Genomic DNA, 24,612 nt, shown 5'->3' with positions numbered 1-24,612 from the left:
CGCCTCCCGCTCCCCCCGCCCCTCGGCGCCGCATCCCGCCCGCCCCGCCGCCCGGCCCGCGCCCGGCGGCCGCCCTCGCCCGGAGCCCGCCCTCGCTGCCGCCCGCGTCCCCCGCCGGCGCCGCCGCGGGAGGCGGCTCCCCCTCCCCTGCCTCCGCGGCCTCCGCCCGCCCGCCCGCCCGCCCTCGGCCCGCCGCGGCCGCTTGTTGCACCGCCCCGCGGCCTGCGGGAGCCGCTCGGCCCGCGCCCGCGCCCGCGCCCGCGCCCCCTTCCGCTCGCCGCGGGCCCCGCGCCCCGGCCCGGCCGGCGAGACCCCGGCCCGACCCCGCCGCCCGCTCAAGATGTCGGCGCGGACGCCATTGCCGACGGTGAACGAGCGGGACACGGAGAACGTGAGTAGCCGGGGCCGCCCCCCCCCACCCCACCCCCGGGGGAGCGGCGGGGCCGAGCCGCGAGCCGCGAGCCCCGAGCCGCGAGCCCCGAGCCGCGAGCCCCGAGCCGCGAGCCCCGAGCCCCGAGCGCGCCGCGGCGCCGCCTGCACCTGGAGCCCCGCGCCCCGCGCAGCCCCCGCGGCGCATCCAGCCGCGTCCGCGCCGCCGGCCGCCCGCCCGCAGGGGAGGGCGCGGGCATCCCGGCCCCGGCCCCGGCCCGGCCCTGCCCCCCCGGCCCCCGGCGCTGCCCCGTGACTCTGCTCTTTGTCGCCCCGTGTCCCACTTCGGGTCGCGGGCCGCGCCGGGGGCAGGCGGCGGCGGCGGCGGCGGAGCGCGCGGGGCCGAGGCGGTGCAGCCGAGCTCGGCGGGGGGCGGGGGGCGGGGGGCGGGGGGGGCGGGAGCGACGGTCCCCGGACGGCCTCGGCGGCCCGGGTCGCGGCGGAGACGCCCAGGAGCCCGCGGGGGCCGGCGCCTTCCCGTCCTCTGCCTCCAGCCAGAGCTGACAATTCAGGGCAGGTTTTACTTTAACCACCTCTCCTCCTCCTCCTCCTCCTCCTCCTCTCTCCTCCTCCTCCTCCTCCTCCTCCTCCTCCCCCCCCTCCTCCGAGTGTCACACGGTGCATTTCTTTGCAGGAAGGCTTTTTCTGCATCTTTGATCAAATTGCCCTCCGGAGTTGTTTTATCTGGATGCAGATGCCCCTGGGGGTTCAACTCAGAGGCCGGGATCGGTCGTATTCCCACCTTCAGAAAAGTACAAGTGTGTGTGTGTGTGTGTGTGGTGTGTGTGTGTGAGTTTCTTTGTAGAAAAGGTTCCCCCCCACCACCACCACCACCACCTCTTTTTTTTTTTTTTTTTTTTTGACCCTCTTGACTTGTGCATAGGGCCTTGGCTGGTCTTCCGAGCGGTTTTAGAAGGAGCTGGAGGGTACCAAGTTTGGAGGCCTGTCCAGACCCGGCTGGTTGTGTGGTGGGCTCCGACTCCAGCCCCTGGTGTAGCAGTGCCCGTCGCAGGGTTGGCAAAATAAGATCCCGAGTGCTCCTGCGTCCTTAGACAAAAGGTGCGAGGGCGAAGACCGCAGCAGCTCACCTCTGAAGCGTCGGCGGCTGGAAGAAACCGACTGCTTCATCTCGGGCCAGTAGGGGAACGCAGACACTCAATATAATTACGGGAAAGGGGGAAGAAATCCTAGTAAGAGACTATTGTTAGAAGAGCTGGGAAGGTATTTCAGAGCGTGCTTTTGTCCTCCCTGGTATCGTGCATGGAAAATGCACAGTGTGAGGCTGCTGCTGCCTGAGCGTGAATTACAACTTGGTCTTGCAGCCCAAACTGGTTTGTTTTTTTTTTTTTTAAATACATCATGGATGCGTAATTTTGACAGAGAGGTTGAAGGTCGGTCAGGGGAAAAGATGAAAAATTTGGTGGCCGTTGATCTTAAAGTCGAGTTTTTCAAACAGAAGGTCTGCAACAGCAACTCGGAAAAGATCCCCCTCAGTGTGTCATTTCAGCGTGAATGAAAAGTAACAGGGAGGATGACCTCTGTTTTTATTAGCGGAACACTTGTGTTGTTAACCTAGGAAGAGTGGAAAAATACATTGTTTTTATTTTCTTTCGGGGGGGGGTTGAATAGTAGAGCTCTTCCCATACTTGCATGAATAAGGTACTTTTTAAGGATATGAGATACATGATAGGAATAGGCATCGAGGAATAGATAGGAATGCAGCATCAGGCCTAAGACCCTCCCCCCCCTCAAAAAAAAAAAAAAAAAAACCCCGGTGGATTTTTAAGCTAAGCAATAACCGTGTGATGAATTTTGTTGTACCTGCCGAAAATAATTATGCCGTAGAAACTCATTTGCTCTGGTTCTGAACGTGTTATTTCAAAGTCACTTTGATGGTCTTGTCCCCTGCCCTTGGGTTGTACACGAACTGTATCTCCATGTAGCTTACTCTATCCAGTTCTCATTTTCTCCTGCTTGCCTGATACCTCCCAATTTGGGGAAGCATCTACTACACTGTGGCTGTTGGTTCATCAGTAAATGTGCACCCAGCTTTGTTTTTGAGCTGGAAGGGACACAGAAGTATTATTTAAGATAAGGCCTCTCCCCTCAAGGAGCTCACGAGAAAAGTAAACATAATCCCAAACAAACAGTGTACAGTAGAAAACTGCATAAATAGGGCTAAGCTGGTTTGTAAGTGCCATAGGAGTTTATCAGAGGGACCACCAGGGATGGCCATTAAGTCATTGTTGGTGTCTGTCTCTATCCTCCGGTTAGCAGTAAAATGTCATAATCCATTCTGACTTACCCTCTCATCAGTGAGATGAAGAACACACCTGCTTGTTTGCCAGTATATTAATGCAGTTGTATGGCATTCAGAATGTACATTTGTGGTCGTTTTCAGTTCAAGTGACAGCTTTAAAAATTGTTGGGAAAATTTATATTCACATGACCATAAAGACTTCCAGGTCCTTTGTAATATCAAGGACACAACTAAAAACGGTCTAACACTGCTAGAAATGTTTTGACTTAAACAGATACGGCACTCTACAGAACCATCTTTGTACTGTATTGTCATTTGCAGTTAATATGAAATTTTGTTTATGTGAATGTATTTGCATTTTGTATCCTTGGGAATGTACATACCTACCCCATATATGTCGCTAATATATGTTGAGGATGCATTAGGGCTTTCAAAAGAGGAGTGTTCAGCCCTGATCTCCTGTTACTACTGCGGTATGTAGTAGTAGCTTTTCTTTCAGAACATTCTGTGTGCACCTCTTCAGGAGTTATTAGATGAAGGATTTGTGTGTTGATAGGCCTGAATCGGCTAAGTCCCACAGAATAACCAATGATGATAATGCGATAAACACTTCATAGTCAAGTAGAAAAGGTGGAAAAGATACGTTACAGGTCATAGAATTAATTTATGCAAAATGTGTTTGATGTTAGATTGTAAAGAGTCCAGAGAAAGAATGGATGTTTGAAATTTTTTTTTTCTTAGATTATACTTGGATAGTTCTAGCATGAATGTGGATAATATATTACCATTACTCTTAGGTACTTTGAAATGAAGCAAGATAAACTTGTTTTTCCGTGTTTCAGGAAAACTCTCGTTACGCCGATTTTTTTTCTGGATCCAAAATGCCCAGACCAGCTTTCTGTGGCGAAATTTTAATCAGTATGAAGAAAATTGATTTGACCCCTTCTTGGGATGCTTTGGTTAAATTTATTTAGAATCTTTTAATAATAAAACTCTTGAAGGTGATTCTTTTGATCTGAAACTACCTCTGATGACTATCACAAGTGCTAGTGGATCTACGGTGGCCATCAGTACTGTGTCCCACGGGAATCGGTGTTCACGATGTGAAAGGCAGAAGAGAAACGTGCCTTTGCCACTACCCTTGGGTTGCTCAGGACCCTGTGTGTGCCACACAGCTCACTGTGTACTTATCACACTGTGTTCTAATCGCCGACTTACTTTGTCCCGTTTATTTTGTATCCCCAGCACCCAGCACAGTGACTGGTAGTAATGTGTAACACATCAGTGCTGGAACATTCCCCTTTTGGATTTTTTTCATTTATCATCAAAATATCTTTGGGACACTGGGAAGGGTAAGCATTGCATGCTACAAGCAAAGGGAGAAGCCTTCAGAAGGTTAAGTGGTTATCATCTCTGACATCTTCCACTGTTGCTTCTTGGAGGGGCGTTTTTGGTTCATTTTGGTTTTGTCTTAGGAATTTTATTTTTTTATTTATCTTTTTTTTAAGATTTTATTCATGAGGGACACAGAGATGCAGTGACATAGGCAGATGGAGATGCAGGTTCCCTGCGGGGACCCTGATGTAGGAACTCGATCCCAGGACACCCCCCCCCCCCCCCCGGGATCGTGACCTGAGCCAAAGGCAGACAGACGCTCAACAACTGAGCCACCCAGGTGCTTCTGTCTTAGAAATTTTAAAAGAATATCCGAAATGGTACGAGGAAGAACAGGCTATGCTGTGCTCATCTCTGTTTTGAACCTGTGCCATTTTGTCCATCTGGAGTGCCCTGCTCTTTCCCCCTTATCCCCAACTCACAAATCCTTTATGGTGTGACTCATCTTTCTAAGAAAAATTCTGAATTGGTTATAGCAAGTACTGCTGTCTGCTGGAGCTGAACATCTGTCTTTGTATGACCCACACTACTGGTCTCCAAGGTGAGTGTGCAGGACAATCCATTGTGAGAAAAACATCACTACCTCCTGTTCCTCTCTGGCCAAAATGCTATTATGAATTGCTACTACTACTACTTTCTTCTTTCTTCTTCTTTTTAAGGCTCAGGTTGTTAAAATCAACCCTGTGGTGGGGATTAAGATGGTGAAGGAGTAGGGGGACTCTAAGCTTGCCTCCTCCCCTTAAATAACAGCTAGAATTAGCCACATGGTTTTTAAATTATTTTTTTTTAACCATTTCTTCCTCCTTCTCAGACTTTCTTTTGGGGGTTGTTTTCCCTTTGCCCAATGAACGCCTTGAAGTTCTTTTAGTAAAGGATTGTTAGTCATAAACTTTCTTTTTTTAAATCTGAAATATATTTTGCCCTTATTATTCAATGATAGTTTTGCTCAGTCTCCAATTCTAAGTTGACAGCTATTTTCATTCATTCTTCCAAAGATAGTATTCTGTGGTCTGCTGATTTCCATGGTTTCTGTTCAGAAGTCATCTGCCATTAACTAGGTGATCTTTTCCATCTTTCTTTTTTAAGATTCTGGTTTTTCTTTAGGTGTTGGACTTTCACTACAGTGTATTTAGGTTTTTTTGTTTTGTTTGTTTGTTTTTTGAGAAAGGGAAGTAGAATAGGGAGGAGGGGCAGAGGGAGGGAGAGAGGGGCTTCACACAGGGCTTGGTCTCACAACCCTGAGATCATGACCTGAGTCGGAATCAAGTTAGACACTTAACCAGCTGAGTCACCCACATGGCCCTGTGATGGATTTCCTTTTTTCCTTCTTGCTTCTTATGTCTGTGATTTCCTGTCTGATTAGTTCTAGATACTTATCAACTATTATCTTTTTGAAAATTACCTTGTTTCTGCTCATTTAGAGGTTCATTTGAGGACTCTGATTCAATTCTGTTAGGCCATAACTCCTCCATGAGCCTTAACTTCTCAATCATTTTTCCCATGAGTTCATTGCGTGTCTGTACTACGAGCTGCATGATTTGTTTGATTTATAATCTGTGGATTTATCTCTTTCATCAGTTCTACAATCAGTCATTCTCTCTTTAAATATTAATTTCTTTTGGTTCTCTGATTAGATACGTTAAAATTTCTCATTTTACCCTACATATGTCTAAACTCTCATTTCTTCCCCCATCTCATTGTTTCTCTGTACTACAATGTATAGTATAATCTACAGTGCAGTTATGGTATGTAATGTTTAGATTTTATCTTTCAGTTGGCTAAATCTCTTCTGCTGTATTTAAATCACTATTAATTCCTCTGTCAAATTTGTGTTAAATTGTAGTAAAAAAAAAAAAAACACCACCACAGAGCATGAAATCTTTTTTTTTTAAGATTTATTTATTTATTTATTCAGAGAAAGAGGGGGGGAGAGAGAGAGAGAGAGAGAGAGAGGGAGAGGGGCAGAGACACAGGCAGAGGAAGAAGCAGGCTCCATGCAGGAAGCCCGACATGGGACTGGATCCCAGGTCTCCAGGATCACACCCCGGGCTGCAGGCGGCGCTAAACCGCTGCGCCACCAGGGCTGCCCTGCATGAAATCTCTCTTAATAAACTTCTAAGCATACAGTAGGTGTTGTTAACTGTAGGCATACAGCAGATCTCTAGAGCTTTTTCATCTTGCATGACTGAAACTTTATACCAGGGAATAGCAACTCCCCATTTTCCTTTCTCTCCGGCCCCTGGCAACCACAGTTCTACTCTCTGCTCTTATAAGTTTGCATTACATACCTCAGTTAAGTGGAATCATGCGGTTCAGTCTTTCTATGATGGGCTAATTTTCCTTAGTGTAATATCCTTAGGGTTCATCCATAATAAAGCATGACACAATTTCTTTCCTTTTTATGGCAGAAAAATTGTCCATTGAATGTATATAATACATTTCTTTATCCATTGATGTACATTTGGGATGTTTTCATGACTTAGCAATTGTGAATAATGCTGCAATGAACATGGGATTGCAAATATCTTCTTGAGGTCCTGATTTCAATTCTCTTGAATAAATATCTGGAAGTTGATTATATGTTATATGTTATGTTTATAACATAACTTATATGTTAGCTCTACTTTGAATTTTTTTGAGGAACCTCCATGTTGTTTTCCATAATGGCTGCACCATTTTACATTCAAACCAACAGTACCCAAGGGTTCCAATATGTCCACATCCTTGTCAACATTTATTATTGTCTGTTTTGTTTTTTGATGTTGGCCATCCTTATACATGTGAAGTGATAGTCTCGTGATTTTGATTTGCATTTCTCTTGATGATTAGTGATGTCAAGCATCTTTTCATATACTTGTTGACCTTTTATACATTTCCTTTGGAGAAATGTCTAATCAAGTCCTTTGTCCATTTTTAAAAATCCAAATTGTAAGAATTCCCTGCATATTTCAGATATTAACCCCTTTTCAGGTATATGGTATAAATGTTTTCTTCCATTCTGTAGATTGTCTTTTCACTGTGAAGAATGTTTCCTTTGCTTTGCAGAAGCTTTTTAGTTTGATGTAGTCCCATCTGTCTATTTTTCTTTTTTGGTCTTGATTGCCTATGTTTTTGGTGTTATATTCAGGACATCATTGCCATGATCAATGTGATGAAGCTTTCCCCGTATGTTTTTTTAAAGAATTTTATAGTTTCAGATGTTATGTTTAAGTCTTTAATGCATTTTTGAGTTAATTTTTGTGTATGATATAAGCTAAAAGGTCCAATTTCATTCTTCTGCATGCAGAGATCTGGTTTTCCCAGCACCATTTATTGAAAAGACCATCCTTTCCTACTTTGTGTATTTTTGGTACTCTTATCAAAGATCATTTGACCATATATACAAAGATTTATTTCTGGGCTCTCAGTTCTATTCCACTGGTCTATTTGCCTGTCTTTACACCAGTGCCATACTGTTTTTTGTATTGTAACATTGTAATATGCTTTGAAGTCATAAGTGTGAGGCCTTCATCTTTGTTCTTTCTCAAGATTGTTTTGGCTATTCAGGGTCCTTGTGGCTCCATGTGAATTTTAGGATTGTTTTTTCCTGTTTCAGTTAAATATAGAATTGGGGTTTTGTTGGAGATTATGTTGATCTGTAGATCTCTTTGGGTAGTATGGACATTTTACCAGTATTACATCTTCCAAAACATAACACTCATGTCGTTCCATTTATATGTGTCTTCTTTAATTTCTTTTAGCAACGTTTTGTAGTTTTCAGTGTACAAGTCTTTTGCTTCATCGGTTAAATTTATTCCTAAATATTTTACTCTTTTTGATGCGCTTATAAATGAAGATTGTTTTCTTTTCACCTCATGTGTTGCTAGTGGATAGAAACACAACTGATTTTGTTTGCTGATTTTGTAGCCTGTACCTTTATTGAATTAATTTATAGTTCTAACAATTTTGGGGATTTTTTTGGTAGAAGTCATAGAGTTTTCTACATATAAGATCATGGTATGTGCAAACAGAGCTACTTTTACTTATTCCCCTCCATAGTGTATGGCTTTTGTTTCTTTTTCTTGCCTACTTGCTCTGGCTAAGATTTTTAGCACTATGTTGAATGTAAAGCAAAAGGGGGCATCCTTGCCTTGTTTTTGATCACAGAAGATAAGCTTTCAGTTTTCACCACTGAGTATGATGTTAGCTGTGGACTTTTCATATGTGGTATTGCTTATGTTTCTTCTATTCCTCATTTGTTGAGTTTCTTTTATGATAAAAACATGTTGATGCGTTGTCTGCATCAATGGAGATGAGCCTGTGTCGTCATTTGTTCTGTTAATGAGGTGTATTACCTATGATTACTGATTACCTTTGATTTACTGATTACCTATGTTGAACCATCCTTGTATCCCAGGGATAGATGCCCCTTGGTCATCATGTATGATCCTTTTAATGTGCCATTAAATTTGGTTTGCTAATATTTCACTTAGGATTATTACATATATTCATCAAGGTTATTGCCCTGTGATTTTCTTTTAGTGTCTTTTTCTGGTTTTGGCATTAGAGTAATGCTGGCCTTATACAAACAGTTTCCCTCTCTTCATTTTTTGGAAAAGTCTTACAAGTGGTCAGTCATTTGGGGTTGATTCTATTTTAAGTGTTCATTAGAATTTATGAGAAAGCCATCCAGTCCTGGGCTTTTCTTTGTTGGAAAGTTTTTGATTACTGATTCTTTTTCTTCACTTTTTGGTCTGGTAGGTTGCATGTTCGTGGGAATTTCTCCATTTCTTCTAGGTTATTCAGTTTATTGGCATATAATTATTTAACGTAGTTTCTTGCTATCCTTTCTAGTTCTGTGACATCAGTTGTAATGTTTCCTCTTTTACCTATGATTTTAATTTGGTTCTTCTCTCTCTCCTCTCTCTCTCTCTCTTTTAGTCTAGCAGGGATTTTTTCATTTGTTGATATTTTCAAAAAAACAACTCTATTGACTTTTTTCTATTTTTCTATTCTCTACTTCATTTATTATTACTATAATCTGCTATAATTCCCTTCTGTTAATTTTAGGGTTAGCTTTTTCTTTTTTGTAGTTTTTTTTAAAGATTTTATTTATTCATGAGACACATACACACACACACACACACACACACACACACAGAGGCAGAGACACATGCAGAGGGAGAAGCAGGCTCCCTGCAGGGAGCCTGACGTGGGACTTGATCCCAGGTCTCCAGGATCGTGCCCTGGGCTGAAGGCAGCGCTAAACTGCTAAACCGCTAAGCCACCTGGGCTGCCCTTTTTTTGTAGTTTTTTTAGGGGAATTTTGAGAGTGTTCCTTTTTTTTTTTTTTTTAATGTAGGTTTTTATCGCTATGAACTTCCCACTTAGTCCTACTGCTGCTGGATCCTGTAAGTTCTTGTGTGTTGTTTTCTTTCTTTTCTCCAGTGTGTGTGTGTGTGTGTGTGTGTGTGTGTGTGTGTGTGTGTGTGTTATCGATGCTAAGGCTGAGGCTTTTACTCCGTACTACCACACAGGGTATAGTGGCTCCTTCCCCTACTGCTTCTTAGTCTTCAGGTTTTCTTCCTGCTTGTTCAGCCTGAGGCGCATGGCACATGCCTTCTTGGGCCACACATCCAGGGGCTTGTACCTTACCCTTGTAGAATTTCCTGAGGTTCTCTTTTGGAGTCTGGCTGATGAAGGTGAGAACATGGGCAATGGATTTGCGAACAGGTTGGATCTTGGACAGTTTGGAAGCCATGTTGCCTGTTGCTTTGATGATGCACAAGTGGGACAGCTCCACCTTCAGATCTTCCACCTGTTTATAATCAACTCCTCCTTTATCATGCTGCAGAGGTTTTGAGTCTTGATTTTGGCCATTTCTGCACAATCTGCCACCACTGCCAATGGAAAGAGGAATGTATATTGTTTGTATTTGTCTCAAGATATTTTCTAATTTCTGTTTTGATTTCTTCCTGACCCAGTGGTTATTGAAGAATATGTTGCTTAATTTTCACATATTTTCCAGTTTTCTTTTGTTACTGGTTTCTAGTTGCATAAGATTAGTTTGGATAAGATACTGAATATGATCTCAGTATTACTAAGTTTGTAAGATTTTGTTTTGTGACCTGACAGGTGCTCTATTGTGGAGAATGTCTGTATGCATTTGATAAAAATGTGTTCTTTTGCTCTTCAGTGAAATGTTCTAAATATGTCTGTTAGGAACATTCAGTCTATAGTGTTGTTTAAGTCCTTGGTTTTCTTCTTGATACCTGTCTGGATGGTCTACCTACTGAATTACCTATTGAAAATTAGGTAATGAAATTTCCTACTGTTACTGTGTTGCTATTTCTCTCTTCACTTCTGTCATTGTTTGCTTCATATATTTTAAGTGCTCTGATTTGGGTCTTTAAATTTCTTTCATTGTTATATCTCCCTGGACAGTTGACCCTTTTATCATTACATAATGCTCCTATTTGTTTTCTCCCTGTCCTGTAGTTTGTTTTTTTTTTTTTTTTTTGTCTTTCTTAACATCTCTTGCTGTCTTCCTGTGTGAGTGTTGAATTTTTTTTTATAGTGACATGCTTTGATTTCTTTTTCATTTTCTTTTGTGTATTTTCTTTGTGCTTACTAATTTTACAATTATAGCATTCTGTTTTAAGCTGGTAGCATTTTCCATAAAACATTTTACAATTATAACAATCTGTTTTAAGCTGATAGCAGCTTCAATCTCATACAGAGATTCTGCTTTTACTTCTTCCTCCCCCACACTTTGTATTGTTGTTGTCACAAGTTACATCTTTTTGTGCTGTGTATCCATTAATATTTTATGTAGTTTTATAAATACTTTTGTCTTTTAGCTTGCCTACCAGAATTAAAATTACTTATATGCCATTGTTACATTATTTTACTACTCTGTATTTGTGTATATATTTCTTACTAGCAGTGACGTTTATATTTTTTATATGCTTTTTATGTGGCTGTTTAGTGTCTTTCTGCTCAACCTGAATGACTCCCCTATGCGTTTCTTGTAAGGCAGGTCTAGTGGTGATGAACTCCCAGCTTTTATTTATCTGTGAATAAAAATTTATTCCTTTTTGAAGGATAGTTTTGCTGGATATAGTATTCCTTGCTGGCAAGTTCCCTCCCCTCCTCTCCCTGGCAGCTCGAATATTTTATTGCACTCTTTCCTGATTTGTAAATTTTCTGCTGAAAAATCTGCTAATAAGCTTATGAGAGTTCCTTTATTCATGACAAGTAACTTTTATCTTTCTGCTTTCAAAATTATGTCTTTGAGTATTTGATTATGTGTTTAGGTGTAGACATTTTTGGATTCATCTTATTAATTTCTGTTGGGTTTCTTGAATCTGGAAATCTGGATGGCTTTTTCCTTTCTCGTATTTGGGAACTTTCCATTTTTGGGGGGGAAAAAACTTTCCTTCTCTCACTCTTTTTTTTTTTTTTCTGGGACTCCCGTAATGCATATTTTGATTCTTCTGACAGTATCTTGTAATTCCTTTAGGCTTTCTTCATTCTTTTTTCTTTTATTGTTGTTATTGTTGTTCCTGTGACTGGACAGTTTCAAATAAGTATTCAGATTTGCTCATTCTTTCTTCTGCTTGATCAAGCCTATGATTGAACCTCCCTAATAAATTACTGTATTCTTAAATTGAGCTCCAAAATTTTTGGTTGTTTTTTATATTTTCAGTTTCTTAGCTGAAATTCTCATTTTGCTCATGTATCCTTTTGTGACCTCATTGAGCATCTTTATGTCAATCATTTCAAATTCTTTACCAGTAATACATATACCTCTGTTTCTTTAGTGTTGGTTTTGGAAATTTAATTTCTTCCTTCAGTTGGGACATTTCCCGTTTCTTTGGGGTGTTTTTGTTTTTGTTTTTTTTTTATACCAAACCCTTTCCTTTTTATTCATTCAAAAGAGTCCAATGCACAAATGTCAAATATGAGCACTGTCATTTTTTTTTCTCGGAAGAGGGAATCCCCTGTTTCTTTGTGTTCCTTATAACTGCGTTAATGTCCTCACATCAAAAAAAAAAAAAAAAAAAAGGCTACCTCTCCCAGTCTCTCTAAACTGGCTTCATTCTGGAAAGATTGTCACTATTCGGTCCAGCTGGAGAGTCTCAGGGCTCTCAAACCTTTTCTATAGCTGAGTCTTTTCTGGACACATGCATGTAGATTCCTGAGTAGAGGGATTTCCTGGTTTCATTTTTTAGGAGCCATAATTGCTTGCTTCCTTTGGTATCTGCCTGCTGTACTGTGGTTTCTCTGAAGGAGCAGCACACTGAGCAGCTTGCTTTGTTTTTAGCATACCCCAGGCACCTAGCAAATGGAGGTTTTGCTCCATCAGCACCCTGTGTTGCACTAAACTAGCAGTATGTTGGATGCATGTTCCACTCTTCTCTTTCTCCATTGTTGAATTTTTAATTTCATGAATTTTACTTCTCATTTCTAAAAGTTTTAAGTTCTTTCTGTCAAACCAGTCTGACCTATTTTATAGTCTCTTGGTCTTTGTTTATTTTTGTGATTTCATCTTCATTTCCTTAAGCATTTAACATATAGTTATTTACTCCCTATATCTGGAAATTCCATTATATGGAGTCCCTGGGGCTTTAGCTTTACTGTTTGTATCTGTTAATTCTCATCCACTGTGGCTTGTTTGTTGCTGTATTTGCTGATCTTTGTGGGTAAATTCACATTTGCCTGATTTTTATTTGTGTGAAACGTGGGGGTCTAAATTGAGGACACCTTCCTCCAGAGAGGGTTTGTTTTGCTCCTACTGATCTGGGACTTTTTTTTTTTTTTAAAGATTTGTTTTAAATAATCCCTACTCCTCATGTGGGACTCAAACTTAAAACCCCAAGATTAAGAGTCACACGCTTTACTGACTGAGCCAGCTGGGAGCCCCTGTCCTGGGACATTCTAGTTTCCTAAAGGAGTCTCAAGTCAATGAAGGAGTTTAAGTTCTCCAACCTTGTAGTGAGTCCAAAGCTTAGTATTTGGATCCCAGGGCAGTACTGGATTTTGTAGTTGCTTTCAGCTGGAGCTTTTTAGCGTTTATTTTCCCCTTGGATGTTTCTCTTCAAGCCCAGCAGTAAACTTTTAAAAAGTATGTCTTATTTTGGAGAACCTTCACATTATCTTGTCTACTATGGAAAGACTAGAATAAAATGGGTATCCAGAAGTGTCCATACTTATGTGATTTTACTACCTTAAATTATACATCATTTCTGAATTTCTCATCTGCACCCTTAAAAATGTGGACAACTTTCTAACTTGTGTATAAATCTTCTAGATCAAAAATCTTAGTAGATTTTGGAAACCATTTGATATGGTTCTTAAAATGGTTAGTTTTCAGAAATTGCTGATTGTCCTCAGGAAGGTGCCTACTAACATGACTTTTTCTTTTTTTAAGATTTTATTCATTTAGGGATCCCTGGGTGGCGCAGCGGTTTGGCTCCTGCCTTTGGCCCAGGGCGCGATCCTGGAGACCCGGGATCGAATCCCACATCGGGCTCCCGGTGCATGGAGCCTGCTTCTCCCTCTGCTTATGTCTCTGCCTCTCTCTCTCTCACTGTGTGCCTATCATAAATAAATAAAATAAAATAAAAATTTAAAAAAAAAAAAAGATTTTATTCATTTATTCATGAGAGACACAAAGAGAGAGGCAGAGGCATAGGCAGAGAGAGAAGCAGGCTTCCTATGAGGAGCCTGATGCAGGACTCAATCCTAGGACCCCAGGATTGTGACCTGAGCCAAAGACAGATGCTCAGCTACTGAGCCACGCCATGTCAGGCGCCCTTACTGACATGACTTTTGTAAAAAATTTTCACATAAATGGTGGATCGATTGAAATATGAGTACAGCACTTGAAGTCGAGTGTCAACATAAACTGAACTTAGAATCAGCCCTTCAGATCTCAGTATCACAAGTTAAGCCAATATTTTAAAAATCAGTAAATATATTAATATTGCATAATGGTGTTTTACTAATCACTGAGAAGTTTGTACCATTGAGGGATCCCTGGTTGGCTCAGTGGTTTAGCGCCTGCCTTCAGCCCAGGGCGTGATTCTGGAGTCCCAGGATCGAGTCCCACATCGGGTTCCCTGCATGGAGCCTGTTTCTCCCTCTGCCTGTGTCGACGCCTCTCTCTCTCTCTCTCTCTCTCTCTCTCTCTCTCTCTGTTTCTCTCATGAATAAATAAATCTTTAAAAAAAAAGTACCATTGAAATTTAATATATTTCCAAAATTTTCATCTTTTTAATGTTATGTGTTTTAATGGAGTACATGTGTAATTTATGTCAGTATTCCTGTAGTAGCCCATACTTAAAACTTTTAAAGATGAAAAAAAAAAAACTTTTAAAGATGGGGGTACTTGATCTAAAGTTTGGAGACCATTCTATACAACAGAATTTATTGTTTTAGAATTCTCTGTGAGTAAACTTTTTCTTTCTACCTAAATTGAAAATACTTTGAGGTCAGGAACTACTTTCAGTATTATTTCTGCATATCCTGCATTACTTCCCATAGTATTTAGCATATTTTTGGCATTCAACAATTTAATAAATCAAGATCTAGTTTATTCATTTATCCTTTAGTGAGTTTATGAGCCAGCTTGGGAGACCATTTCAAATTTACCCTCCCTAATCCCTGCTCTGTCCCACTCTGTTGATACTCAGTTTCTCTAGGGTGAGATCCAGGAATCTCTCTTTTTCAACTTCGCAGTTAATTCTTTTTTTTTTTTTTTTTTCTTCGCAGTTATTCTCTGACTCGGTGTTGGAAAAAAACATTGATTTATGTGATGATGATGATGATGATAATAGCACTATAATAAATCTCATTTTTTGGTTAAAATGAAAAAAAGGCCTTAATGATTGCCCGTTAATATCATAGAAAGTAGGGTAGGAGAAGTGATCAATCAGTCCTTTCAGTGGGGGGTGACAGCAGTAGGAAACAACAGGGAATTGTCTGTCTCAGAGGTAATAAGGTACACGTGTGTGGCATTTGTAGGTGTAAGATTGAGGAAGGAGGTAATGAGGAATTTCATATTCTTCCTTTTCTGGCTTTATGTGGTTAACCATATTGAGGGAGGTGGTGGCAGCAAAATCAGAGTTCACAGTACGGTGCCCTTTCTTCTGAGAAAGTAGTATTTAATACTGTTTTGACCACTGTATCAGTTTAGTTCAGGTTGTAAACCAACCAGAAGTTGAGCAACAATCCAAAGTTTTAATGAACTACCTATAAAGGTTATAGTAATAGGTTTATTTTAAATCTTGAAAGCATGCCCACCTTTCATTTTGTGATCAACAGTGCTACTTTCACAATTTCAAAAGAGAGTTTGCTTTTATTTCCTTTCCTATTTGCTTCATTTCAATTGGAGATGAGAGGGATACAAAGGCAAATGAAACCTGTTCCTGCTCTGGAGGGACTCAGAGCCTGACCGGGGAGATAGACGCAGAGACAAAACAGCACAGTAGAAAGTTAGGGAGATAGACGCAGAGACAAAACAGCACAGTAGAAAGTTATAGTCCTTGTCAATCTGAGTGATCAGGACACAGAATAAAGAAGGAAAGGGGAGGGGGAAGGGATGCTCAGGAAAGGTTCATGGCCTTTGAACTAAGACTTGAAAGATAAATACTCCTTTGCCAGGTGGCTCTGTGGAAAGGAGAAGAGAATACTGGACTGAAGGAACATCATGCACAGAGGCCGGGGCGGGGGGGGGGGTGTCATTGGTTGAGAGGAGGGGGTTGTAGCCTCAGGGGGAGCCATTAGGGAGAGGACCAGGCAGGGGACAGGCAGGGACTGTGAGCCTCAGCAAGAACTGGGCTGGCGGGTGGGGGGTAGCCCTTAGACACTTAAGGGCCAACGTGATTAGATTTGTATTGTGTATGTGCTTGAGGGTTTTAGAAACATGCTAGTTTTTAAATTTAGTGACCTCGGGCTCTGGGCCAACTCAGTCGGTAGAGCGTGTGACCCTCAATCTTGGGATTGGGGAGTTCAAGCCTCACACTGGTTTTGGAGGTTACTTAAAAATAACACCTTAAAAAACAACTTTGAAATAAATTTCCGTCTCCCGCATTCGCAAGATCCACAATAGAGCTTTGAGTACGGTATTTATACAAACGTGGTCTGGCACCTCAGGAGAAGGACTTAGCAAAGGGAAGATGCCAGTGCCAGTGCCCAAGACTCCCTCCTTGGTAGGCTCCTCTGAGCCTTGTCCCCAACCAGGTTTTCACTTTGGCCTTCAGACACGAATCTGCCCTGTCCCCACAGGGGCTGCAGGCCCAGTCTCAGCCAGGAATTCTAAGTGGGTTAGGGAGAGCCCCGGCTCCCTGATGGCTGACCACCTGGGTGTCCAATCAAGTTCCTCATCCCCCCCCCATCGCTGGTGTCCCCTGTCAATGTCAAAGTTGTTGGCCTGCCTTCAGCCAGCGTCCTCATAGGCCAGTTTAGCAGCAGTTCCCTGACTCTGCGGGCTCGTCTTAGGAACTTTCCATCCACTCCCCTTCTTGCCCGGTGCCTCCACGCTCAGTCCCGAGCTGTCATCACTGATTCAGAGCTGATCTCTCTCCCGATCGCAATACCTGTTGCAATAATCTTAAATAGAGCCTTCCTCACCATTTAGCAAGTGTCAGAATAATTACTTCTTTAACACCGGTTAAGGAAAGATTCCTGTTACGTAGTGAAATCCCAAACACAGTTTGCTGTGATGGTATGTACTGGGAGTGCGGTGAGAGAAGCCCACAGTAACCATGAAAGTATTCGTAGAGCAGAAAGTAGAGCCTCTCCAGACTTAGGGCAGAAGGATAGTGTGACATAAAGGGACTAGGACAGGGATTTAGCAAAGGCTGGGGGTGGTGATTCATTATTCTTTCATGCTGTCCTGTCTGTGATTTTGATAGACGTGGCGACTGCATTTGACCTGAGGGGGATGATTATTTAGCCAGTTTATCTTGGGTCAGTCATTTAACCTCTCTCTGTTCCTTCTGATGATTACTGGTACATCTCATTTTGCTACTTACCTATAAACCTGGAGTGCTCTTTTCTTGTAGAGATTATTTATTACCTGAACAGCAAGCACTATTAAATCATGCCACAGATCCTCCTGGCCACTCTAAATTCTTTCTGATTTCTGCTTAAATAGCAAAAACTAGAAGGAAATAAGTTATGTACCAGTGGCCACTTGTGTAAACCCGGGGAAATCACTCTTCAGTAAATTCTTAAACAGGAGTGTCCAAAGGACATGCTAAGTAGGGAAGCCTTGAGGAAAGAAGGTTGATACCAACTTGGGTGATTGATTACCTCTGCCTTTATCTTTTCCCTCCCTCTCCAGGAGGGGAGAGAAATCAAGGGGAGGGAAGAGTATGTCTGGAAGGAAGGAGACTCTGTTCTCTGTTCAGTCACAGGTGAATTCCTTACCACGCTACTGGTTCTATCTCATATGTGCTTTGTGACAGTGCTTTATTTTTTTTTAATAAATTAATTTTTATTGGTGTTCAATTTACCAACATACAGAATAACACCCAGTGCTCATCCCGTCAATGTCCCCCTCAGTGCCCGTGTGACAGTACTTTAAAACTATACCATGATTTCCTAAAACCTGTCCCACATATTATGCTGCAAACTGCCTGAGACCAAGAACCCTGGTACTGATTCCCATGTCAACCCAGCCGCGGTATCTGGCATAATTGACTTTCAGAAGTTTTCAGAACTGCTTGCTGTGTTACGTAAAAAAACAGCAAGAAAATGTCAGTAAAATGCATTCCCCCCTTTTTAAGTACTTTAGCACCGTCCTGTGCATGTAATAGCTGCTTGATGGGTGTTTAGTAAATATATACAATTAAGATTCACTCATTCTCTGGAAAATTCTGAAGTACTTTAAGAATCTGAGATGGTGCTGTGTAGATACAGTATTTGCTTTTTACATTCTGGTCATTTTTCTTATGAACGTCTGAGGGGTTTTACAGGGAGATTTCCTTTCACTCCTGGTATTCAGGTTCATAACTTAAAGTCGTCAGTTAAATTTTTATTGTACTTTAAAAAATTTATGCAGAAAGTGTATTGACATTTAAGTTGATATGATTATTAGCTTATGTTAGAGAATAATTACTGGATTTTGTTAGATTTTCTAAATATATTAGAACCCGAAGGTCTTAGAATAAAGCTTTGACTACTAGAGTGTTAAATTAAATCAAATCTAATGATTTAAAGAACAAACATCCATTGTAATTTCTGGCATGAGTTTGCTGTTAGGTTTTTGTGCTCATGGGAGTGAAAGAACTAGGAAGTTTCTGAAAGAATTTAATACCTTATTTTTAGATATAATTTAAGCAGATGTTTTCTTTTTATCCCCTGGGGGCTCAGTCGTGTTAGCTCTTAATATCTTCTGGCAAGCAGTAGTGAAAGACCTCCCAGAGGAGGTTTTGGTGGGGGGGAGGGGAGTATCTCTGGAAGGAGTGCCTCTAGAAATAAAATACAGGCTCAGCCACTCCCTGTCTACTTCCTGAAGGGGAGTGATTGCCCTTTGTGTACCCCAATTCTGATGTAAAGGCCATAGAATTTCTGGGTTAAGGGCATGTGCTCTGAAGTCAGACTAGGTGGGTTCAAGTTGCAGCACTGCCATTTATGAGCTCTGTGATCTTGGGAAGCCACTTACTTTCTGTATTCCTTGGGGTTTTTATCTGGAAAATGTAATAACAGGGCCTACCTTTCGGGTTGTTTTGAGGTTTAAATGATTGACTATGTCTAATGCCCTTAGAGCAGTGCCTGACACTGCTATGTAAGTGTTAGCTGCTCTTGCTGCTGCTGTTATTAGAAGTATTACTACTTTTACATAAAAGAAGTAAGTATGCCAGAGTTTTAAGTGTTCACCTCAGGGTTACTGGAGTGTACATGATTTTAATTTTTTTAAATTTCTTTATTTTAAGTCATGAGTCTATATTCCCTTTTTATACCAAAAAAGTATTAAAACTATAAATTTACAATGGGCAGTATAATTTTCTGGTTTGCTGGAATGCTTGTATTCATATAAGAAACCCAAGTGGGAAGCCAGACTCTGCAGGTGTCTTGGTGAACAAGGTATCAGCAGGTGCAGCGGAGAATAGGTGTGTAGCGGCATCGATGTTCTCAGGGAGAACAGACATACCTGTAGGCTTGTGTAATGTTAAGAGCACCAGCTTCTAGACAAGACATCCCTGGGGTTGATTTATTTCCAGCTTAGTCATTTATAAAGAATATAACTATTATGCACATATCCTTATCTGTAAAATGAGAATAATACGTATCTGGTTGGGTGGGTTGTTGATTTTCAGTTATCAGGTGTACATTACATACTTTGTAATAGCAGGTGGTCAGTGATGTTACCAAGGAAACGACTCAAAATGAGGAAGTTCACATTTGCTCATGGGGGTGGATTCTTTTTCCTACCCCATGGTCTTAAAATGCACAACTAAACTCACATTCTCTGGGGTTCCCTTTTTTCCATGCTTACCATTTTCTTCCTGTCAATACATTCATTCCTCAAGCTGAGTACGAATATGCTTGGATTGATTACTGCTTTAAACATGCTAATGGAATCTCTCCCTTGAGACTGCGTTGAATTTACTGAACCCAAATATAAAGGCAAGTCTTAAATCAGGCATTTACACGTTGAAGATAATTTTGATAATGTCATCGTGTATGCTGGAATATAGTGTCTTCTTTTGTCTTTTCTGAATCATAGTGCTTATATTTTTGCCCCTTACAAATTATAGAAGATAGCTCGATGAGCAAGGTTTTGACGGAGTTAAGAAAAGTACTTCTAATTCTGTGTTTGTCCTCCTTTTCTTTTAAGGAAAACACATTTCTCTTTTTCTTCTAAAAATAATACTTGATGGGTCTTTTTTTTTTTTAACTCAGAGGAGTTAATTTCACTTAGTCAAGTTTCCCTCATTGTTAAATTAGAAATACAGTCCCGTGTTCATGTACTTTTAAAAGAAAGAACATTGCAGTTTTACCTATATTATTACATCTGAGTTCAATTGGGGAAGCAGAGTCCTGTGAGCAGTATAGATTAAGGCTTTTACTATAGGATTAAAGTTACACAATAAAATTACCCAATGGCTTAGTATTCTGTATATGATTGCTGCTTTGGAGTCTGGTATTAAGAGGCTGAAATCCACTGGAATGATGAACGTGAGGTGGGAAAGAACAGGACATGGTGAGTCTGTAAGGATGAAAGGGAACTCGTTTCTGTCTCTCGCTGCTTTCCAAGCTCTGAGCTGGTGACCTGCAGGATAAGCTGATGCCCTTCATCCCAGAGCTGCCTGAGCATCTGGACCGGGACTCACAGCAGCCGAGGCAGGTGCTCCAGCGGGAGTTGGAGAGCTATGAAACCTGACTGCTGCTCCATGCTCACAAGACGTGCCAACAGATCATCTATACCAGGCATGAGCTGCAGCTGTGTCTGGCTGGGCACTGACCTTCAGAGCATATAAACGGCCGCTGTTTTAGTTCTGCCTTCCAGATTTTGTGCAAGTTTCTCTTGTGTCCAGTATTAACCCAGGACCATAGAGGGAAGGGGCTTTTGGGAAATAGAATTCCAGCTTAGCTAAAATCACATACCAGAAGGCATCACAACCCACCCCATGTCACCTTGGCCATCCCTTTGAAGTATGGGATTTGGCCACACTTCTCTTGACCATAGTTAACTTCCAAATGAAGATAATAGCAAAATTATGCTTTTACCCAATATGATGCACCCATCCTAGGTATACCCAAAATAGGCTAACCCTCTCCTCAAAAGAAGATATGAAGTTCCTTTATCCATTGTTGGGTATGGTCCTTTCTCTTCTGAGTCACGCTCTTGTTTTTGTACCTTGTAACCTCAGTATTGAAACACAAAGCTAATGTTAACACTGCAGCATTAGATGACAGGGAAATGGGGAAAGGGCATAAAAAGAAAGAAAGAATTGGTTAATTTATACATAGATTCATACCAAATTAAGAGCTACTCTTAAATATTACAGTCCTTGTTTCTGCAGCTGGTCACATGGTCACAGATGGTATTTGTAATTACCTTCTTCTACTAATTCCATGTTCTCTGTGCCCTCAACAAACACCTGAGTGATTATAGTTCCTTGCCTGGTGAGGTAACTCCAAACGTGATTCCTGAAGAGTCTGGGCCATCAGAAATCATGTCTCTTTTGGGTTATTGTAATTTTCTATTGACTTGTCTCAGGACAAGGGAGTAATAAGAGGTGCCCCAGAGGATCTCCTGCATTTGAACATACTCTTCCTTAAGCCATTATGTAATAGCAACCCAATTTCCTCTTGATAGTCAGGATCACTCACCTTAGCCAGTATAATAACCCCCTTCTTTGCCTACCGATTCACACTGCCATGCAGCAGTCTCAGCTTGCAGTGTAATGGACCACTGCTGTGACACCTGGTGGAAACATTCCCCTCTCAGATACTAGCACTTGTGTGCTAGCAGAATACAAAGTTGCAGAGACTAGAAAGAAAAAAAAAATGTTCTGGTGGATCATGAAGGGTGACAGGGAGAGGAGCTTCTCCAGTTTCTATCTCTTGATCCCTGGACCTGTGAATCCTGGCTATAGGAGAAATAGTCCTATGTTTTAGTCACTGATTCAGTGTACATATTGCATCCTGGAAGATGTTACCCCAGCTCTGCAAGGTGTTGCCACCCAGCTGGCATTAACAGTCTTTAAAAGGCCTTTCCACTGGTTTCTCAAGCAGCTGCTTCAGGGTATTGGGGATATGATAAGAACAGTAAATTCTTCAACCGTGGGCCCATTGCCATGCTTCATTTGCTATAAAATTAGTTCCTTGCCTAGAAGCTGTGTGGCATATCATGATCGTGGAAATGTGTGCTGTAAGTCTACCCATGGTGGTTTTGCCATAAGTATTTTGAATAGAGAAGGCATGTTCTTATCCAAAGCAAGTGTTTATTTCACTGAGATCAAAACACTGCCCCTTCTGTGATGAAAGTGGTCTAATTCAACCGACTTGCCACCAGGTAACTGGCTAACATCACCCCCTCCTCCTGGCAATTTTGGTGTCATTCAGGGAGCTCAGTCATATTCTCTGCAGTTGGCAGATTAGCCTTGGTTGAGTTGTTAGTCCATGTTACTAGAAAGATGGGTGGCTGGAGAAAGGGGCTGATATCTTTAGCATGAGTCATCTTTGGTGAGTATTCACAGGGGACACAGCTATCTCCACACTGTGCTCATTCAGGGAGACCTATTTACATCCTTCTTCCTTGTCATTAATTTTCAAATCCTGTCCCTGCTAAGTCCTTGATCATTCAGCCAAGCCATTAGTGCCAGTCTGTGAATCTGTAGATCCATACTTTACACTCCCTTTGTAGGCAAAATCAACAAGCAGGTGCAATGCTTAGTCCCGCCCCCCACCTCCCGGGGCATTTCCCCTTCACCACTGTTCCTTCAGTGCCACCCAGAGTGGGTCTGTGGTGCTGCAGTGACTGACTTGTGTGTAGTACCAGCATATCCAACTGTCAGCTAAGCTGGATGTTTTTATTACATTTATCAACTGGTTTCCCCAGGAGTCCACAGATGGGGTTGTAGACAAAATAAGCAATATAGCAGTAGTGTGGTTCAAGGGGCAGCTCCACCACTTGCACATGCGACTTGACTTGTGCCTTCAGAATTTGCTCAACCCTGTCTAATACATGATGCACGTCCATCTGATGGTGGAATGTTGCTGTGTGAGCCCAGGTTCTATTGGCTTGATGAATCAGATAACACCCAAGTCATAACGGGAAGTTCACGTTGAAAGGTGGCCTGTGACCACCTCTGTTCAGTCTTTCCTGCCTCCCCATGGCAAGCCAGAAGGTCCCCTCAGTGAGAATAGTTATCTACAGAGGATGGCCTAACTTTGCTCCAAAATGTTGAAAGTTTGCCCTGTGATTTACATGTTGGGGCTCAGTACTTGATTTCACAGTCTTCAAGCACCAGTGAGTTTTCTGGGTTCCAGTGATAGAGTAGCTTGATGACAGCCCAGCACCTGTTACAGAGCCCTGTTTTTCTGGCCCCTATTAAAAACTGGCAAACTTTCAGGTTACCTATACTGGTAATGAAGTATATCTTGTTTTCAAAATTCATACGCATGGTGTCTGTTTTTTTAAGGGTAAGAGGGACCAGGTGCAGCAATCTGTTCTTCACTCTGGGAGAGAGATCTTGACAGATCCCAGACCATTAGATTTCCAGGAGTTTCACTGAGGAGCCAGACCCCTGGATTTCTGTGGGATTTATTGCCTACCCTTCGGCGCACATGTATCTTATCAAGGTGTCTAGAGTAGTTGTTAGCTTCCTGCATAGCTGGTCCAACCAGCATAATATTATCAATATAATAGACTAGTGTGATGTCCTGTGCAAGTAAAGGTAATTAAAGCCCCTGATCAGTAGGTCAGTGGTTCTCAACTAGGGACAGTTTTGCCTCCCGGAGGACATTTGGCAGTGTCCAGAGACATTTTTGGTGTCATCACTCGAGGGCAGGCATCTGGTGTATAGAGGCTCAAGGTGCCGTTAAACACCCCATGATGCACAGAACGGAGCCCCGCAACAAGGGTTATGTGGCCCACGTCTGTGGTGGTAAGATGATGAGAAGCCCTGGACTAGACTGTGACAGGAGCTGGAAGTTTGAAGTGCCCTGCAGTAGTGGCATAGTGAAGAGGCTGCGAACTGCTTCAAATGTTCTTTACTAACAGGTACAGAGAAAAAGCATTCACCCATGCAGTGACTGGCTGCATACCAGGTGCCAGGGTTTCATGGATTCCATCCAGCAAGGAAACCACATCTAGAGTAGCAATTGTAATTGATATTACCAACTGCTTAGGTTTTGATAATTCATTATCATTTTCTGAGATTTTATCTGTCTTCCGCTCAGGCCGGAGAGAGGAGTTTGAATGGAGATGTGAGAATTGGCCTCACTGCATCTTCATGGTGGTACTAATCTCTGTGGCCCCTCCATAAGGCAGTCCTGCTTTTTGGTTTACTGTTTTGCCAAGACCATGTAGTTCTGCTCTCTTTCACCTGCCCTTTCCTGGCATTTTAGCCCTTACGTTCATTCACAGGCTCAGGAACCAGGGTTTAGGTTCTGGCAGGTGCTGAGTATATAAATTCCAACTGGCTATTCCAGAACTGGGGAAGTAACCACAGGATGGATGGATTTGGGGACCCACTGGTTCCACTGTGAAATGGGCCCAGTCCAAAAGTTCATTGGCCATCTGATTTTCTTAAGCTCCTGCTCTGACTGGTTTAACATTGGAGTTTTGGGTCTTGAGGAATTACTCTTAGTTTGGAGACAGTTTGAATTTTTTTCCCCCACATCCTCCAATGCATACTCACTGGTAAAATGCCACAGTTCCCTTTGAGGGAGAGCTAGGAGGAGGATTTGTAGTTTGCACTTTGGGGTAACTAGGATTGTCTTTCTTCAAAGGCCATTTGAGGGTTTCTGGGCTTTTGAACTAACTCAGCTCTGGGAATTTTTTGAGGGACTGTGACTATGTTTTA

The 24,612-nt window shown here is 42.0% G+C and overlaps 1 protein-coding gene and 1 pseudogene across 3 annotated transcripts in view; one reads left to right on the top strand and one right to left on the bottom strand.

Moving 5' to 3' along the window:
• Positions 1-258: 258 nt before the first annotated feature.
• The window catches only part of MARK1 (microtubule affinity regulating kinase 1), a 117,183-nt gene continuing 92,829 nt past the window's right edge, over positions 259-24,612 (top strand). For all 3 annotated transcript variants that reach the window (XM_055334032.1, XM_055334031.1, XM_055334030.1), the window contains exon 1: positions 259-391. In XM_055334032.1, coding sequence (XP_055190007.1) covers positions 341-391 — 51 coding nt within the window. In that variant the 5' untranslated portion in view covers positions 259-340. The remainder of the gene's footprint in view (positions 392-24,612) is intronic.
• On the bottom strand, positions 1,339-9,943 carry LOC129515120 (60S ribosomal protein L35-like; annotated as a pseudogene).

The sequence above is a fragment of the Nyctereutes procyonoides genome, unplaced genomic scaffold, assembly GCF_905146905.1.
Source record: "Nyctereutes procyonoides isolate TBG_1078 unplaced genomic scaffold, NYPRO_anot_genome, whole genome shotgun sequence".
In the NCBI taxonomy this organism is placed as follows: Eukaryota; Metazoa; Chordata; class Mammalia; order Carnivora; family Canidae; genus Nyctereutes; species Nyctereutes procyonoides.
Note: the sequence above shows the minus strand (reverse complement) of the source record. Positions and strands in the feature narration are given on the sequence as shown.